The sequence below is a fragment of the Hirundo rustica genome, chromosome 9 (assembly GCF_015227805.2).
Source record: "Hirundo rustica isolate bHirRus1 chromosome 9, bHirRus1.pri.v3, whole genome shotgun sequence".
NCBI classification, from domain to species: Eukaryota; Metazoa; Chordata; class Aves; order Passeriformes; family Hirundinidae; genus Hirundo; species Hirundo rustica.
This window is the reverse complement of record NC_053458.1, coordinates 2,423,975-2,443,263: the sequence shown is the minus strand read 5'-3', so window position 1 is coordinate 2,443,263 and position 19,289 is coordinate 2,423,975. Positions and strand designations below refer to the sequence as shown.

Genomic DNA, 19,289 nt, shown 5'->3' with positions numbered 1-19,289 from the left:
AAAAAAAGAGAGAGTTTCAAAGGCCAAAACATGAGCAGCAATAACCCTGCAATGGTTCCAATGGTTCTAAGTCATCATGCATCCAAAGCAGCCTCCTCTGGCTCAGCACAGCCCTCACCAGCCCTTAAAGCTTTTGGTGGCTTTTGCACCATCCAAGTCTGGAAAGGTTCCTTCCATTCTTTAACCACCACGTGAGCAAACAAATAAATCCCCCCCAGCATTTCTGGCTGTTACCTACCAGGCTAAAGGCAAGGTTTTCCCAGCATGCAAAACACGGTTTAAAAGAACATCTGAAAGGATAAACTGGAATTTTTAAATCTCGGACAGTTCTGAAGTAACAACAGATCTTGGTATGTGATGTTCTCTCGTGTTAAATTCCAGAGAAAAAGAACTGTTAATGATCCCTGTATTTACTTGTGGATCATCATTTGACAATTCTCCTGGAATCTGAGAATAATGGCTTTTCATTTTCCTTGCACTGAGCATTTGAAGTTTCTTCACAATTCACCCTGCAGCTGAAAATTCAAACCATTACCTGGTGAACAATCTTGCTGAATGCTTCCTGCAGTTTACCATGAATAGTAGACAACTTCTTGGCATCTCTGTTGGCTTCATGAATAGGAATAAGGACTTTGTAAACCTCATTAACTGCTTCATACATGCCAGCCTACAAAAACAAGGCCCATCAGATTGCTGCATCAATTCAACAGCCAGAATTACACACACAGCATTTAAATGATAAAATTGCAACACGGAAAAGTGGCTGAGACATCACTGTGGGATTATCACATCTTTTCTTAACACGTACCCAGAGATAAATGCAATAAAATCCTCAGTTACCCCCAGAATCAAGAGCCTGGCGCATTACACCTTGCTGTCAGTAATTAGGATCATTAACGTAACCAATCCTGGGATATTCTGGATGGATACAGGCACAAGGGCAAAACAAGCTGAACAGGATCCTAACCAAATCTATGGGAATTAAATACGGAAAAGCTTCAGTGCACATTTCTGTTCAGCGCATCTTCAGCCTGTGTGACTTCTGCATCCACATCTGACACTCCAGGAGAGTGGGAGATCCTCAGGATCTCTCTCATGGAGCAGGTCCAGCCCATCGTGGGCAGTCACTGCATAAAGTGGCTTAGCAGGAATTCCAGGTTTTCACCCTGGATTTACTGCTGCTTGTGCTTAAGCCCACTGAATGACACTTCACGTTGTGCAGTGGAAATTAATTCACTTGTTTTCCTCGGTTTACTCCAGAGGGCAAACCAGGCTGCCTTAAACAATTAAAACTCCAATTGCTCCACGCAAATTAAGCATTTACAACAGAACTATACACTCAGAGAGAAAACATTTGCCTTCCTAGTGCCCAGCAGTGGGAGGTTGGAGAAGAGAGATAAAGAAATGAAAGTCTTCTACCATGGAGAAAGATGCTGCAGCCTGTTCCAGCAATCCCACCAGACCAGCTTCTGTAAAATACTTCCCAGAACAGATTCCTTCTTCATCTGGGGACACAACATCATCAGAAACTGCCGACTCTTCCAAAACATTGGAAGATATGTTCTGGGGAGATAGAAGAGATAAAAATACATTTACTCAATTTAAACAGCACTCAACACTTGCAATACTTTGAAAGGCAGTCAAATCCTGGCATTTCTATAGAAGTGGCTTCCTATTTTTGTGGAGTATATATGTAAAATACAGCTTTCTATTTTTTGTAGAGTATACACGTAAAACATAGGTTTCTACTTTTGTAGAGTATATACGTAAAATACAGCTTTCTATTTCTGTAGAGCATATATGTAAAACATTTCCATTTTCGTGGTGCATACATAAAATACATCTATTTTTATAGAGCATGTGTATAAAACACACACAGCGGCATTTCATTCATGCAACAAACAGCGAGCACGGTTTGAGGATGTAAGCACAGAACTCCCAGCACGTGGAAACTCTTTGTAACCCAACAGCAAAGCCCAAAAACCCCTTGGAGAGGATGATGCCCACCTGAAATGTGACACAGCCCACAGGGAGGTATTTCCTGTCCTCCAGCATGCTCAGGTACTCGGCCACCAGGGCCGCAGAGTGCACCAGGCACTGGGCGGACTCGGCGTGGTTGCTCCTCTCGGAATGTTTCCCTGCCATGTTCTGCAGCCACGTCAGCCGCAGGTCGGGGGAATTCTGGTAGCCCTTGGCAATCCTAAAGGGAGGGAAAACCTCTGTGATTCCATGGCCTTTCCTTCTGAACCAGCACAGCCCTTCAGCAGGGCTTTTTTCCACACTGTATTTAGTCACTTCTGCCTGAACACCAACCGCCCCTTAGTGCTGTCTGGAAATTCCTGAGACCAGCAGCTGTCGAGGTGGGAAGCCCCCCTGAACTACAGATTTTTGAGCCAGTCAGTGGTGGGTGAGCAGTGTTGGATGCTGAAGCTCTTGATCAAAGCCCATGTTTAACCTGAGACTGGTGGCAATCCAAAGGTTTGGGACAATCTGAGCACACCTGCCTGGCTCCCTACCATAGAACCTCTGCTGACCACTAAGAAGCCTTCAGGGTCATTTGTGCAGACAGCACTGTGAAATTTGGCACTTGTGAGCTTAAGTTGGCTCTGGACTATCTTTAGCATATGGACACCATTGTATGTACCACCAAAAAGCCTTTTGGGCAAGCAGGTGGAGCTGGAAGACCCCCAGGTTTTCCCTGAAACAAGCAGGGAGAATTCTCTGCTCAGGTGGAAGATGAGATTTTCAGGGATGGCTTGGGAATGAAAACTACTTTTATCCAAGATAAGCTGTCTAAACGCCAAACAAAACTTCTCAGCGCCACATTCAAACACAACAGACAGGCACATACTGTTCTGTGAGCAGTGAGACCCAAAACTGCTCCAAAATCAAGTTCTGTAATGCCCAAACGTGCAGCACCTGAGCCCAAACCCACGTGGAGCACGGCCATCTCCTGTCCCTACAGTGCCAACTCTACCTGTACATCAGGTCAATCAGCATCTCTGGATCTTCCTGGTGCTCCTTCATTTTAACTGTGTCCGACAGGATCATATGGAGGTTAAACACCAAATCCTGAACCTGTGAAAAATAAGCTGTTGTGAACAACTGGCAATGGGAATTGAGCTACACATATGTGAGGAGCATTTGAATCTTTGTGTGTTTGCATCTTGTCAGAACTAATCAAAGACCTGAGTTTTATGTGATTAGATGATTAAAAAAAACCAAAACCCAAACCATTTTCAGGGAATGCATGCAAATTCCAGCTCTAGATGGAGGTTTAGGCACAGCCTGTTAATGAATTACATTATTACTTGTCTTGTGGTTTTTGTCTTTTACCTGGTCAGGAAATGTTGTCTCCCTAAGTTCCAGATCTTCTTCAGCATACGTCAGAATAGTCTTGAGGGAACGTCGCAGAAATTCTTCATTGAAGTTCTGGGATGTCCCCACCAGGGATGAGAGGGACATGGTCACCTGCATCTTCACTCTGGCAAAGTTCTGCAACAGAGATGTTGTTATGGTGTTTCAGCAGCCTGGAGACAGAGCAGTACCAGTGCTCTGGTCATGGCACGCTCCTCCTGACCTGACAGAGAAAAGAAAACTGAAGTTTTGCAAAAAAGGCTGTCTCAGAGCAGTGATGGAATAAACCTGGTGCTGCCAAACTTCATAATCTGATGACTATTTAGTTCCAGATAAAGGTTCTCCTGCAAAACTATCAGCGTTGTCTGTTTCCACATGATCTCCTCTCACACATCCTGAACAGGACGATGCTCTCATGAAACATCCTTGATCCCAGTTGGTTTTGGTTTGGTCAAGCTTAAAAACTAGAATCCCGTTATCCTTGCTGCCATCAATCCCCTCACAGGTGTCCCCCAGTTCTGTGGGGGGCTGTACCCAAAGCCAGCAGCCCCCAGCCCCGTTATGTGCCATCACCCAGTGAAGAGCAGCACGACTCACGTTCCCAATCTCGAAGTTCTGCCTCATGAGGAGGTACAGGGAGGCACTGGCGTGGGACCTGATGGTGCCAATGCTGCTGCTGCAGTGTCTCAGGAGCCTCAGGCACAGGTCTGCACATTGCTCTGTCTCCTCCTCAAACAGCAGCTCAGGGAACTGGAAAACAGCAGGGGAGGAAATCGGTGCTTGGACAGGCAGGAGTGAGCACTCAGACAAACAGGCAGCAGTGAGGGTGCACTGGAATGAGAGAGAGCCCAATCCCTCTGTTCTGAGGGGAGTGATGCTCATTGGAATCACTGCACAGTCAGGCAAAACTGGCAGCACTGGAAGGAAACTCATTTTACCTTCCCCTCCAACTTGCTCCTCCATCTACACCCTCACACTGATTTACATCACTCCCAAAAACTCACGCTTAAAACTTGGAGCTTCTCCCTGCGCACCTACAGAAACTGGGAAACAAATCCACTGAAAGTGAGATTTGTCCAGCTTAAACCCCACCTGTGCCTTGAGCTCCCCACTGAGCTGCTGCCCCTTCCCACTCAGTGCCAGCCAGCAGGAACCCACATCCCAGCTGTAGTGTGTGAGCTGCACAACTCCAAAATGCAGAAATGCAGGCACTGCCCATGAAAACCAGGCCAGGCTACACTGCCTGAAAATTAATCCTGCCCATAATAACAATTTCTTGGGGAGGTGACCCCACACAAAGGAAGAAACAGCGCCTTCTTCCCTCAGTGCTGCTCAGGGTGGATTTCAGCCCCCACAGGGGATTCACCTTCGAGACCAAAGCTCTCTGTGTGGCAAAGCAGTGCTGGAGGTAAAGGGCACTTTGGTTGCAGGCCATGCTGTGCAGCAGCACTTTGAGCACCCCGCCGAGGATGCTCTCCTTGGACTCCGTCACGGACACGGTCTGCAAAGGGAAACCAAGATTCCATGAGGAGAAAAATGAACCTCCTGTGTGCCTGTGTGTGTAGGAGAGAGCAAACAGCTCTGACCAAAAGCCCTTTGCATGGGGAAATTACCCACTGAGCTGGGGCTGCCAAAGAACCCCGCTCTGAGCCAAGCCCCAGGTGAGGATATCCATGGATAAAGCAGGTGGAATGGGGATTCCCTGTCCCCAGTGAGGTTCTGACCCTTGGGGACATTGTTCTGCTAGAGGGAAAGCCCACAGCTGGGCTGTTCAGGCACAAAGTACAGTCCCTGGGACTCCTGGGTCTCTCTGCACATCAGAGGTAGATTTGGGAATCATGGTCCTGCCTGCTCCCAGCCCGTGCCCAGGTGCATTCATACAGAAATCAGGGGGCAAAGTGAGTACAGGCCCAGGAGGCTGACCTGGAACCCAGGGATTTGGGCAGGTTTGGGAAGAACTGGAGGAACTGTTTGGGACAGGGCAAGATTTGGAGATTTTTACAGTTCATTCCTGAAGAACTATTTCTTATACTACAAGGAGCGGAGAAATCTTCAAATCCTCAATTTCAAGACTGAAGGAAGGTATTGCAATGTAAAACCAGATTGTTCCAGGCTGGGATTAGGAGAGGCACCCCCCCTTCCTGCTGCAGCTGAACAGTTCTCTCAGCACTGAGGCAGTTTTGTTTAACAAAGTGCTGCCTGGCCAGGTGAATGTAATGCCATCACATCTCCATTTTCTTATCAACCTCACCTGTACAACTATCTCTAGAGTATCCAAAATGATCAGGTTGGCTTCTGTTGCAAGATTCCCATCGATGAGTGCCTCATGCTCTATCTCTGCCCTTGACCTGATCAGAGAAAACAAAGCAGTAAAATTACTTCCTCATTAAGGAACAGGCCTACATATTTTCCAGTCAAAAATGTTCTCTCACTAGCAGGAAACTCCCAGTTACAGTTTGTATATTTATCACTGGACAACACCACGAGGATATTTCAATGCACCCCCTGAGAGGACAGGAAGGAAAACTCAGTTTTTCACAAGTACAGACTTAACAGAGGCTGAATTCACGTTCATCATGCTCGGAGAGCTCACGCTGCTCTCTCTGACACTTCATGACTCTCCCAGGAACACAACAACAGTTTAGAAGCCCAGTCCATCTCCAAACTGGCTCGGCAGCACGGTCAGGCATGCGACAGCACAACCAGGAACAGCACATGTGGCTTAATGCTGCAGGCTGTGGACACACGGTGGTGCTACACGAGCTGGGAACCCGCACTGGGAGCAGCACGGTGCAGCCTGCCAGCCTGCAATCTTATCTCTCTGAGCTACACTGCACTTAATCCTTGAAGCACGACTTCCTCTCTGAGAGGGACAAGGTTTTGCTGTTCCATGCCAGGCACTCGATTTCCTGGAAAGCCCTGCAAAGTCCAGACACCCACTCACACCTGTGGCTCCAGGAATTCAGCACAGCCAGCCCCTTGCCAGTGGCACCAGCTGCACTGGGCAGGGATCCAGTGGTGTACTCAAAGAGCCCAACCCCGGCCTGCCCCGCCACAGGTGCCACCTCTCACAGACTCGTGCCAGGCCAAATCCCAGCAGGAGGGTGACCAAAATCTCAGAAAAATACACAGGAAGAGGGAGAAACGATTTGGCTCTTGGAGCTGTATTGCAGCAGCCCTTCCCTGCCACACTCCACGTCCTCTGGGAGCTGGCTCACACCCCCAACATCTCCAGGACAGGAAGCTTTGGGACCTAGCCCCACATAAAATAATACTCTCTGCATAAAATGACAGCAGCTGCAAGCTGTGCACAGCTCTTGGAGTGAAAAGTCCTGTCTATGGGGTTTCAAAGGGCCAGGCTCTACCTACACACACAGGACACAGCAAACCCAGTCACAGCAAGCAGGGGTTAGAAAGCAGCTCTAGAGAGTTTTATCTAAGCAGCTCATTTTGTGAGGTGAGACACCATCCTTTGACCATCCCACAGCTGTTAAATGTGTATTTGATGTCCTTCCCAGAAGGACAGGGCTCAGATCCAGCACTGGCAGTGAACTGATGAGTCTTTCAGGCCAAATTTTAATCTGGGGCGACTCTGGAATTTATCTCTCCATCACTTCATCAGCAGGCTGAAATACCCTGGTCCTTTGGCTTTCCCAACGACTCAACAGGACTGGAGCATTGGACAAAAAGCCACTACTTGTCATAAGGAGAAATTACCTATTTGTGTGGGACAAAACAGCTAAAGGCTGTGAAGAAATGTTTTCGACTCCAAGAAGAGTCAATGTCTGCAAGGGTAAAATTTGGCCTGATCTCCATGTGGGCTCCTCAGTTTCTTCAGAGCTTCACTTGTGCTGAGATTGCTTCCCCAGGATAAGGAACAATGTTTTGGTGGGAGGATGGAGACTGCAGGTCACGATTTAAGGAGACAGAAAACGTGCACAGCAAAGCTCAAACTCAACTCCAGAGCCCTCTGGATTAAACCACACCAAGAGAGGGAATTTTCAAGGAAATGGGTATAATAAGCCAAAAGAGCTCATTCCAGTCAGTTGCACACACACACACACACGCTGAGAAGTTCTGCCAAGCATCACAAACAACGCTGTGATGATTGAGTCTGCAGATGTACAAAATGGCAATTTAGAAGAACTGCACACCAATGCTACAGTACCTGGCTGGTTTGTGGCTTCTAAAAGCACAGCACATGTGGAAAAACAATCAAAGTGATGGATTAGGACAGGAAAGGAAAGCGAGCTTTGAGAACTCCAGAATGCTCTTATGGAATAAAGGAAACATGACATGAGATATAATCGCTATCTGTGGAAACTCTTAATGGATCTTCCCTCTAAATTACAGCTTAGGGCAGGGCTTTAAGATAGTAAAGGATTGAATAAATCTCTTTAAATCTGATTTGGAAGCCTAAGGAAGTAAGGGACAGTAGAAAGGCAAAGAGTTGGCAGGGCAGCACTAGAGTAAAAGCTATTTGCCTTTTTTCTTTTTTTTGCAATGCCAGCCCTGTGCATCTGAGGGCTCAAACCCGCTGGCACAAGGGGCAGTGACCTTCTGTGGGGAGGGGGACCCTGCTCTGACAGGCCCTGGCACGAGGGTGGAGCAGAAGGATAAGGCAGAGTTACTTGTCAAGCTTCTCTGTGTTCTGTCGCCAGTGAGTCATATCCTTTCTCCATCTCAGATTCTCTTGACTTCCAAAGGCGCTCCCAGAAGGGCTCCTCTCTGCAGGGTAACAGCACAACAACAGCAGTCAGCTGATGCTCATTTCTGCTCAGCAGCACCTCCAGATCTGCTCACAAGCGGCAGGTGGCAACAAAGATGATTTTCTAGAGCCTGAGGCTCTGTGGCACCCACCCAGGATGTTTACATGGCCCTAATTCTGTCACTGCTGAGTGGCATGAGACACAGAGAGGCAGCTGAGACACTCACTGGTGAGAGGAGTCCCTTCCTTGGGCTGCACAAGGAGCCTGAGTGTGCCAACCCTCAGCATTCCAACACTGCTGTCCTCAACTGGCACCCAGGAATGTTCTCAGTGTGGGGCCAAGACCCCCTTTCCCACCTCACAGTCTTTTATTCTCATTGCTGGGAGGGCAGGGGAGTTTCAAGTCATAAAAGTAATCTGGCCACATTAAGAAAAAGATAAAGGTTCCCATCTCTGAAGCGATTCCTTAATTATGGCTCTAAACTACTTATCCACCTTAGCCCACAATGACAGGCTCGTGTGGCAGAGCAGGAGACAAAACCACAGTGCTGATCCTTGTCCTAACCTCTGGGCCACCCTTTGAATTTTGGGTGCTCATAAAAATTCCTGGGTTTTACAAACAGTAAAAATCATCAGAAGGTGCCTGTTAGCCCAACGACTTCGAGTCCACCTTAAGTCAGCAGAAATGTCCAGGCATTTTCAGAGCTCTAGAGCAAGACCAGGCAGTTTGTTTTCCTCTCTGATCCTTCAACAGGACACTCTAGAAGATTCTACACTAGAAAAAATTAAGGCAAGAAGACCCCATAAATGAGATGTGATCTCACTTAAAAAGACAGCCAAAGTGTCTGCAATTTAGGAAAAGTGTAGAGATTCTGCAGGCCCAGGGAAGGATGCTGCAAACAGCTTTCCTAGGGGACCTCTGTATCCCACACCACAGATGGGTGCAAATAATTGTTGGGGACAGGAGGAGCAGCTTTTGGGAAAAAAGAGATGGCACAGAGGATTCCTTTACTTACCCAGCTGTCCTCTACTTCTGCGGACCATCTCCTGCCTTGCCCCTATGCTGCCCAAAATTGCTTCTTCAAGTTTGGCTCTCATGTCTTTTGACTTCTTAAACGTCAGACTGTTCATTCTTTCAAACACTTTCTTGCCCTGCAGGTTCCAAACAAAACCATGAGGGAGGATTCTTCTGATTTGGGATATTTGCTAGGAGTAAACAACTCAAAATATCTAAGGACATGTAGTAAGAAAGGAATACAGGTTAGGTTGGTAGGTAGATAAATCACTCAGATTCCAGCACTGCTACAGAAAACTCTCTTTTCAAAGTGGCACTGCTGCAGTTCCCACAGGAGAGGCAAGCAGCACAAACTGCTTGAGGAGTGGAACAAGGCACAGACACTCACGTGGCTGGGAAATAAACATGGGAAAAGCCTGGCCTCGGGATTGTGAATACAGGAAACACTTTGGAGAGAGCAGGAAATGCCTTTCTGCAGTCGTGTAAAGGATGGGAGCGTTAAGGTCCTCGGCAGGGCCCAGGAGGGACTCCAGGAGGTTCCAGCTTGGCAGTACCTTGTACTCAAAGCAGGACACACAGAGGTAGAGCAGGTCCAGCAGGCGGTTGAGCTGCAGCACTGACAGGTCAGTGAACCACTTCTGCAGGACGCTCTCGTCCGCGTTCTTCAGCACCCAGAGCAGGCAGATGAGGAGGCTGCGGCTGGACTCTGTCGAGAAGGTGGAGTGCTGCCTGCCACTCTGAAACACAGGTCAGGACAGTGCTTCAGTGCTTCACACCCACTCACTCCGATCACCACAGAGTGGGAGTTTCTTCCCTTGAGATAACTGTAATAACCTCAGCAGCTTAAGGGGTTAAGCGGAGTGGCTCCGTGTAATACAACTATCAGTGTCTCACTGAGAGTGCACCTAAATCCCAGCCAAATGGGGTCATGGTCCTGGAGAAAAGGTAAGAGAAGGCAGAAATGGAAGGGTCTGCCTGCTACCAGAATCAGGATTCCCTCTCTGTGCAGAGAAGAGAGGAAATGGCCCCTCCTTGTCTTCAGCTGGGTGGGATTTACCCGGGGTAGAATTTGCTCTTAGGGCTTAAAGCTCATAGTGACTACTGGACTTCACAGAGCTTTTATAAGATTGTTTCAGAACAAGAGAATCTTTATCAGGAAAGAGAATTCTCCCATTTTCTGAGGTTTGTTGTTTTCTATCCCTGCTTGGCATTTTCTTATGACAACAGCAACATGCAAACGTGCTTTGTCCCCATTGTTGCCTCTCTGCACACCCAACTACAAAAACTGACGTGGGTCCCCGCAAAACCTGCTGAGTATTTGCTGGTTGACACAGATTGAGGGTTAGGAAACAGGCAGAGATGGATTTTTACCGAAGAAGGGAGCAGAAAACTGCTGGGCCTGGTGAGCTGGGGGACAGAAGTCCCTGCAATGGCCATGGCCACTGTCTGGCTGATCATGCTGCCACCCTCGCTCTCGTAATCGTCCACGGCGACACAGCTCGGCCTCCCTCGCTGGTTGTGACTCTCTGCAGAGAAATACAGGACTTTAGTCAAGCCCCAGATCCAAGGCTTCAAACCCCCAGACCCCATCCACAGCCCTGGTCTCACTGAACTGGGAATGCAAACTGAAAATCATCCCACTCGAGGGGTCCTGCGAAGAACAGGACAATGATTTGAGGGCATGAAAGCAAAGCAAGCAATTCCCAAATGCAACCTACACAACCTGAGTGCCTAAAACCCTTCTAGCAACAGACCTCCTCTCCCTTTGAATACTCCAAATCCTTTTTACAGCTTTATTGTGATATTAAATGCAAAGCCTGTAAGGGAGAACTCTAAATTCCAAACTATTCCTGACTGGACTCTCTGCCCTGATTTGAAATAATCTCTCGCTGCTCTTTGGGGCATTTTGCAAAGCACCCCTGAAAATGAACTGCTGATGGAACACATGACAGGAGGAAGAAGAGGAACTCCGCTTATGCTTTGGAATTAAGTACTCTGCTTATCCTTCGGATTTAGGGACTCTGGTACAGTGTGAGGGGTCTTTTTAAGCAGGCCAGAGACATGGATGGAAGCTGGCTGGAAGCCAGTGGGATGTAAACTAAAATGCACTGCTTTTTTTTTTATTATTTTTTTATTCTATGCCAACAAGTCCACAGAACAAAAATACAACAAGTGCATGGGCAAATGCAACTTTTGAGCGTTAACAGGCATCGAAGGCACATTTTGCAAGTGAAAACAAAACACAAAAAAAAAGTCAAAATCGCTATTCAGAAACAACTTCATCCGACAGCAAAGGCATTCATGATTCAATTTCAGAACCCAAACACCCAATGCTGGTGAGGAGATAGGCAAGGCAGAGAATATCAAATACCTGTGAAGTCATAGAGCTGAGGCACGGTCTCCATGATCACGCCAATCAGAGGTAGATACAGCATTGCCACCCGGGCCTTTACCTGGGGGTCAGCGTACCGCGGGTCCGAGTCGTGGCTGGACAGCAGGTTGTGTACCATGTTGATGACCTTCTTATGCAATCCAAACAAACTGTTAGAAGACAGGTGGGTCATGCACATTAGTTAATATCTTCAAAGCAAACTCTCTTTTGTAACTAAGGGGCTTCAAAAAGGAAAAAAAAAATTAAAAATCCCTTTTTTAATTTTATTTTTAACTTCACGGGAACTGCTGTTGCATGTGGTTTTTTGATCTCTCTGTGGATTTTACAGATGGTTGGTTTTTCACTGTGCCTTGTAAAATGGGTAGAAATATCTTGTGGAATGCACACCCAGTATAACGTGAACACTCTCATACTTTCCATTAAAAACCCACGAAGTCCCAGCTACTGCTATGCTGAAGCATTGAATCCACTAAAAACTATTAGAAAAACTCAGGGAATATGGAAAACAGGGAGGACAGAGGGTTTAGTAAAACTATTCATGGTGTTCTTTTTTTTATTTCTATTTAGCACCATTTACAGAGAGACAAACCCTCCTAAGCCAGGACATTGCTTTAATCAAATGATCAGGAAGTTTCTGCTTCAGCTCCCCACCCTACCCCATGCAATTACTGAACCAAAACAGATCCTTAACTCTGAATAAAACGTGGCAAAGACATGAAGGGATAGAAGGAAAAAACAGCCCAAACGGCTTCTGTCATTATTCAGATGCAAACACTGGCAGAGCCCCTCCGTAGGGCACCACGTGTGACCCTCCTCGAAAACACAAAAACTCCCCTGAATCTCTCAAGGACTCTGCTCCTTTCAATCCCCTCAGCCACCACGCAGAGGCAAAACTCTCCCAGAGCAAATAGCAGGTTCTGTCTGCAGCTATTTGCTTCTGCAGGCAAACCAGCCAAGAAGACACTTTACCCCATGCATGAAGCAGCCAAGGAAGCTCAGACATTAGGCAGTAGCAAAACATAAGCTGCAACGTTCAGACCTGAGGTATTAAAACAAGTGCCGAATTTCAGGCAGTATCCACTTTACCTGAAAAGTAGAGGTGAGTTCTGGTTAAAAAAAAAAAGAGAGGCTTTGACTGGATTTTTGGGGGTTTGAAGTTGACTGTAAGGCAGCAGTACACAGCTTGGGAGGACATCAGCCATTAGAGCTGCAGGTCCTCCCCGTGGCTTTTAATCAAGCCATAACGAGATCCTACAATTGCTTGTTTGTGTAATTAGCGAGAGCCTTAACAATTAGGAAGGAAACGCTTATTTAAGTGACTGGTTCCTTCAGATTAAGGATAAAGAAAAGTCTTTGTATTACGTCGAAGGAGTGGCACCTAAATCGCGTTTTTAAAAATTCAAGGGAAACGATCCCACAGGCCATAAAACTGCAGACAGGGAAAACATCCAAGCAACGCTGCAGAATTCCATCCTGGGGATCCATGGATTTCTTTGTTGCTTTCCCAGAGCTGAGTGGGCAGCGTGGTGGATCGATCCACGGTGGAGAGGAGGAAATGCAGCCCCCTGCTCTTCCTGCCTGATAAGGCAGCGAATCGATCTCGCCGCCCTCCCTCCATCCCCTCCCTTATCTCAGCCCTGGCCTGGATTTCTGTCAACACCTCCCCACAGTCCTGCAAAAACTGACTCTGGCACTGAACTCTGAGGGCTGAATTCTGATTTTCTCACGTCTGGCCTGCACCCTCAGCCAAGATGGGCAGCGTGGGCGCTGTGTGTGATGGCCAGAGCACCCCTGCAGTGTTTGCAGAGACAGCTGTGCAGGGTCCAGCTGCTGGGACTGTCACGTTCAGCTGGATCCCTTCCCCTGCATGCTTTGTTTGTCCTGTTTTTCAGGCTGCTGGTGCCCTGCAGGGCTGCTCTGGACCCTGTCACACCAAGGGATGTAGCCAATACACATCTCCAAGGAACACCAGGGAACTGTCTCCTCCTTTTCTGTCCAACTCAATCCAAAGAGTTCTTATAAAATGAGCCAAAACTAAACATACTTTGCTAATGGAGCGAAAAAGAGCAAGGACAGAACACATCTAAGGCTCTGGATCACCTATCAAGGCCTAAAGCAGGTCTCTAACACAATAAGCAATTAGATGATTTCTTTCCACTCCTGCTGCAGGATAATCAACTGGGAACAATCCTGAGATTTCTCCAGTGGTGGCCACAGTATTCTGTGGAAGGCAAGTGTGAACTCTCTGCTGGTGATACTGTATGACTGTTAAAAGTCTTCACAGCAAGGGAAGAGCAGATCTGAACACACTTGGTTTGCTTTATTTGATAGATCTACCAGGAGAAATGCAGAGGGTTTGAGCTTGAGAAGTCAAACCTGAAAACTCCAGTATTTTTCTGGAAAACAGTAAAAAAAAAAAAAAAAAAGTTACAGGTATACATCTGCCCCCAAATTTAGGAGCTCTGATCAAAATGCATCTCCAGAGTTGAAGTCATACCAGGGGGCTTTTTCTGGCTAGACAAGGTCTGAGAGAGGAGTTGTCTCCCCAGTGGACACCAGCAAGCTCCTCCGTGCAGAGATGACCACCCTGGGCCAGGTTTAAGGGCTTGGCAGGCAGGTGGAGAACAGGAAGTTTGTGAAGAACCAGGGCAGACACACTCAGAGACAGGGCCTGATTTCTAACCAGTGAGCAGGATGCTCCTCTGGCACAAAAAGGATTTCTACAGACAGCACATATGGGTAAGGATTTGCTGCTTTTTCCTTTTCAGGCCAAACAAATGGGGCTGCAGTGTGTTATGTATATATACAGGAAAATATTCCAGTTTATGGCATCACTTTCTCCTCCAAGAAGAAACAGAATGAATGTTTAACTCCAGAGACCTCTTGGCAAAGGGGCAGAATTAACCATGAATCATCAGCATTTGTCGACTCGGCTGATATTTCTGAGTCCACCTTGAGAAAAATGTCTGTGAGGGAACTCAGGACTGAGGAAGCAATCAATAATTTCCATTGCAACCCATTTCAAAGAGGCAAGGCAGAAAACAGCCCTAAATAACACTAGGAACAGACTGGATGTCAGGACTACAGCAGGAAATTATTTGCTGCACAAACCAGGCAAGTCACTGACAAACTCTGCATGCTTGACTCTATTTGTCTATTTGTGTAACCCACAGGGGCCTCATCAATGCATAATTTACAGTTAAAAAGAGCTGGGAGGACCACAGGCAAAATATATTGTAACATTTAAAATCATCAGCAAGAGAGGCTTCCTAAATGTTGGAAATTATTTTCTTGTTACATTTGAGAAAAGCTATTTTCCTTTCCGAGTTCCAGCAGTGCCCCTGTGGTATTTGGGGGTTCCAGCAGGAACCTCCTTCCCTTCTTCTCAGCTGGAAAAACGTGACTGAAATCAGGTTTACAGAGGCTGGGATAAGGAAGAAACACAAGGGGCAAGAAGAAAGAAGATTCTTAAATCACTGTTTTCCTGTCATAGCTTACAAACTTATAGAAATTCTGGCTGTGCCAGGACTTTCTTGGCATCCACCATTTGCTTGGAATTACAGAAAGCTCTTTGAAAAACAAAACTTTGTAAAGATTTACCCTTCTGCATCAGGATCTAGAATGACAGCCAGTTCTGTGAGCACCAGCCCGGCCAGGTAATGCTGCTGGCGGAAAGGCACAGACAACTCAAACATATTTGCAATCTTCTGGTCTTGGACGTTTGTGGAGAACCCAGAACTCTGAAAAAATCAAGTTTCAGAAGCTGCATCATGGACAGAGTCAAAGCTATGGAAATACCTAAGAAGCAGTTTTCAGAATTAAAGACAACCTCACGCCTTTTCCCTTTTTTGTTTGGATCAAGGCACGTCTACACTTAAATTCCATCCCAGCTCAGTAACCCTTCCATTAATTCTCTTTGTTCTTATTGTCTTTCCTGTTAGGAAAGTTAAACCAAATAACCTTTAGAAGTGGATTGGTTAAACTTTTAACTCAATGATGCTCTTTTTCAAGCTGAAGAAGGCTTTAATTTGATTCGGTTTATGTGATTTTGCAACTAATTAATCCACTTGAATGACACACTAATTCAAATTACTTTTTCTGAGCAGGCCAGGACTAAGCTGCAGGGAGCTCAGAAGTCCCTTGTATTGCTAGAAAAGGGTAACACTGGACAAAGTATTCTCTTTGATGGCTTATTAGTGTTTGTCCAATACATGAGGAGACCAGATCAGTGGTGGTGACTACCAGGAGAGGGATCTGGGCACTACTTCCCCAATAACAAAAGATCAAAAGAAATCAGAACCTATGCGTCAGGAAAAACTGATTCTAACTAAACACTTCCAAAAATATTAGTGAGAGGGACTGAAGGTACAGTGATACAACTGCCTCAGAGGAAATAGTTCTCAGCACCGAGCTCAACTTGCATGTCCCAAATTTCTCAGTACCTGGGAAGTGGCAGAAGACACGGACGGTGACGGAGACGCAGGTGGCGTGAGCAAGCTGCAGGGTAAATTCAAGGTGACGTAGTGTTCATGGCTGCAAATGATGCGCAGGAAGTCCAGCCTCAGAGATACCAGGTTGCTCGGATTTGTTAAGGAATACAGCTTTGAAGACACCTGGAAAGTCCAGCCCACAGCATTGCAGTCAGCACCAAAAGAGAGTGTAACTGCAGGGTGAGCCCCCCTGGCCCAGCCCTGCTCCCCAAAATCACTCCCAAAGCAAGAACTGGAGAGCTTGGTGCCATTAGATGGTCACACCCATGTCCACAGCAATTTTTTTGTGCCAGAGATTAAGTTCCTGATGTGCAGGAGCCACACACATCCCAAACAAATCTCTCAATACAAGATCTATACACCAGTCATATTTAAGTAACCAAATGAAGAACTGTCGACTTCCCCAGCTGGGGGGGCTGGAACAAGATGATTTTTAAGGTCCTTTTCAACCCAAACCATTCCTTGATTCTGTAATTCCCACATCCTATTGATTTCAGCAGGGAGTTGTGAGGACCACAATGTGATGCACTAATAGCCCCAAGATACAGGTAGGTTTTTATACATTTATCTTTTATATCTGAAGACATAAATAATTACACATAATATATGTAATATACACCAGGCAACTTAAAATCTTAAATGCTCTTGTGGTTCTTTTGCCCCTTATAGAGAATGTTTTAGACTCTACAGGGAAAGTGAGTCTAAGCTTAGTCTCTCTTCTCACTGATCCCTTGTCATCTTCTCTGTACACAGTGTCAGAATGGATGTTTGTCAAACTAAAACTCTGTGGTTCAGGGCAATTTCCCTGTCACACTGCAAATGAGGAGCCCACCTTATGGGGAAGGACACCCCCAAAGGATGGAAGAGGAGCTCAGTGATCAATATGATCATCCGGGGTCACCGTGCCCTTGAGAGACCATGACAGCCTGAGCTCCCTCATGGAACCTCCCACTAATTTTTGATTCAATTATTCAGAATGTGATGAGCAGAGGGAATAATTCTCCCTTCTTGCTGCGTGTCCATTCACTCCAGGGAGTGACTCCTAATTCACAGTTAAGAGTGTAATCAGAGAGGCGTAAACCCTAAATCACCTCTGAGAACACCCCGCTCTAAGAAGACCGCACAGCGGAATTCTGTGTCCGTATTCTACTCTCTGTCCAGAGAAATTTAACAGTAAGGGGCTCTGCCATGGTTCAGTTAAGCCACAATGTTTATCTGCATTCACCTGTTTGTAGCAGGTCTTAATAAGAGTAAAAACAAATCCTCTGTCCATGATGGACAACAAATCATTGAGGAAAAACGCGAGACTGGTGTTGAGCCGCTCCACCATTTCCGTGTCCTGGAGAGAAGAAAGAGAAAAGCAGACAGCAGATGAGGAACCTCGTGTGTTTTCAAGCAAACAAGAGGCAGGAGGGCTGGTGGCTGAGCTGGGCTCAGTGTAATTGTTTGCTATCACCTTCTGGAAGCGGGAGACTATATCACCAGCGATTGTGCTGACCAGTGCAGTCACGTCATCCGTGAAACGCTCCGGGAAACGATTCTTCCTCGGCGCATCCAGTTTGTCAGCAAAATACAGATGATGCACCATGCTCTTCACCTATGGGGATATAAATTACAGCACAGCCACTCGCAGCTGTTGCTGGTTCTCTTTGAAGGCAGGGGCTGGGAGACATCGGGGAGGTGTTTGCTCACCATCAGCTCGAAGAAGAACCAGGCCTGCTGCAGGGCCGCCTCCCGCACGCTCCCGCTGCACACAACCCACTGCAGGGCCAGCTCCTCGTGGAAAAGCTACAGAGTCAAACCCAGAGTCAGCCCGAGCCTCTGGAGCAGCTCCCAACACAGCCCCCGTGAGAAATGTCAGCACGCTCCATGGCAAGTATGGCAAACAATGAGTTAAGCAAACTAAATAACTGAGGACGTGACAGCAGTGGTGGCATCCCATAAAGAAATCCCCAGCTAACGATGAGGGATGAGGTTATGACATGTGATGTGAGAAATGTTTCACAGCATCTCGCTCCAGGATTGAATCTCAAGTGTCAAAAGAATTTTCCGCCCGCACCCAAGAAATTATAATTAAAAAAAAAAAAAAAATAGGTTGGTGCTCAAATTAGTTTAGTTTAAAAAGTCTACCTTTCTGCCTGGTCTGATTTTCGCAGGAAAAAGGAGTAAAAAGTGGACATATCAAGTGATTTGTACAAAGATGTATATTTACTGTGAGAAAGGACTTAAAACAGTAAGAAAGAAACATGGGGCTCAAACAGCTCTTGGATTTCTTTTCTTGGGACAACCAACCAACAGACTGACGGTGGCAGTGGCCACATTGGCATCACACAAAAGCTCTGGCACTTTGCCTTTCTGACATTGTCTACGAGGTTCTCATTTCCTGTAAGGGAGCTCACTTTCAAAGTGACCCCCGTTCCCTCTCTGGAGTCTCTCTGGATTAACACCTGGATAAGTGAGCTCAGCACACTGAGCCGTCCAACACATTTTCATTTTGCACACAAAATGTATCATTTACGTGTCTAGACAGCGCTATTCATATTTTTTGAAAGCCGGTAATAAACTGGCCCCAAACACTATGGCCATTAAATCAGACAAGCAACTCCTGATCATTTAATTCTTCCCAATTCAACTCCAAATACTTCACATCCCCTACAGCCTCGATATTCAGAGGTGTTAAGCACCAGCAGTTCCTAATGACCTCGGGAGGGGAAAAAAAAAAATAAAAATCAGGCTATAAATAAAAGAATAAATTGCATCATGTTTTCAGAATGACTTGACCTCCCTGCCCCACAATATCAATTGTCTCCACTGAAATCTACCTTTTTGGTTGGTAATCGTCCTGTTAATGTTTGTAAGAAACTTGACGTCTCAGTGTGCGAAGACATACGATTACAACTTCGATCCGTAGCCTACGGAGTGGAGATGAATGAATGATGACAGGACATTAAAGTTTGCCGTGGATGGGTTTTGCAGCTCAAGGACAACGAACGTTTTACAAAAATACTCTTCCAACTGTAGGGTTTTTACAGCTTTTTAAGCATTCTCAAAACTCTTAGGCATTTAAAGATTGGGTCTAAACAAAACGACAGCAATTCTGATTGGTTTTAAGCCATACAGGTTATTTAAAGAACTGCATGTTCTGATGCACAAAGACAATGCTGCAAAGCATGAAACTTTTCCATTGTTGCATTTTATCAACATGCACAGGTAATACTTGGAATTTCAGCCCATACCTCTCAATCTACCAGAGGCCAAGCGTGGGGGGATGTACCCACAGCCACGCTGCGGCTGCCACGGGCAAGGAGGAAATCGCTCAAGTTCTGC

The 19,289-nt window shown here is 46.4% G+C and overlaps 1 protein-coding gene across 17 annotated transcripts in view; it reads right to left on the bottom strand.

Annotated features, from left to right (window-relative positions):
- The window catches only part of DOCK7 (dedicator of cytokinesis 7), a 95,603-nt gene that overhangs the window by 11,871 nt on the left and 64,443 nt on the right, over positions 1-19,289 (bottom strand). For 6 of the 17 annotated variants that reach the window (XM_040072655.1, XM_040072656.2, XM_040072657.2 and 3 more), the window contains 20 exons: positions 18,785-18,874; positions 17,655-17,750; positions 17,419-17,559; positions 17,188-17,301; positions 15,915-16,085; positions 15,073-15,212; positions 11,452-11,621; positions 10,452-10,606; positions 9,635-9,817; positions 9,082-9,217; positions 7,989-8,085; positions 7,526-7,543; positions 5,609-5,705; positions 4,724-4,858; positions 3,955-4,107; positions 3,337-3,495; positions 2,978-3,078; positions 2,008-2,200; positions 1,420-1,563; positions 536-667 (listed from right to left, as the gene is read on the bottom strand). In XM_040072655.1, the coding sequence (XP_039928589.1) occupies positions 536-667; positions 1,420-1,563; positions 2,008-2,200; positions 2,978-3,078; positions 3,337-3,495; positions 3,955-4,107; positions 4,724-4,858; positions 5,609-5,705; positions 7,526-7,543; positions 7,989-8,085; positions 9,082-9,217; positions 9,635-9,817; positions 10,452-10,606; positions 11,452-11,621; positions 15,073-15,212; positions 15,915-16,085; positions 17,188-17,301; positions 17,419-17,559; positions 17,655-17,750; positions 18,785-18,874 (2,625 nt within the window). The remainder of the gene's footprint in view (positions 1-535; positions 668-1,419; positions 1,564-2,007; positions 2,201-2,977; positions 3,079-3,336; positions 3,496-3,954; positions 4,108-4,723; positions 4,859-5,608; positions 5,706-7,525; positions 7,544-7,988; positions 8,086-9,081; positions 9,218-9,634; positions 9,818-10,451; positions 10,607-11,451; positions 11,622-15,072; positions 15,213-15,914; positions 16,086-17,187; positions 17,302-17,418; positions 17,560-17,654; positions 17,751-18,784; positions 18,875-19,289) is intronic. The other 11 variants (XM_040072658.2, XM_040072660.2, XM_040072661.2 and 8 more) reach the window with 3 other exon arrangements.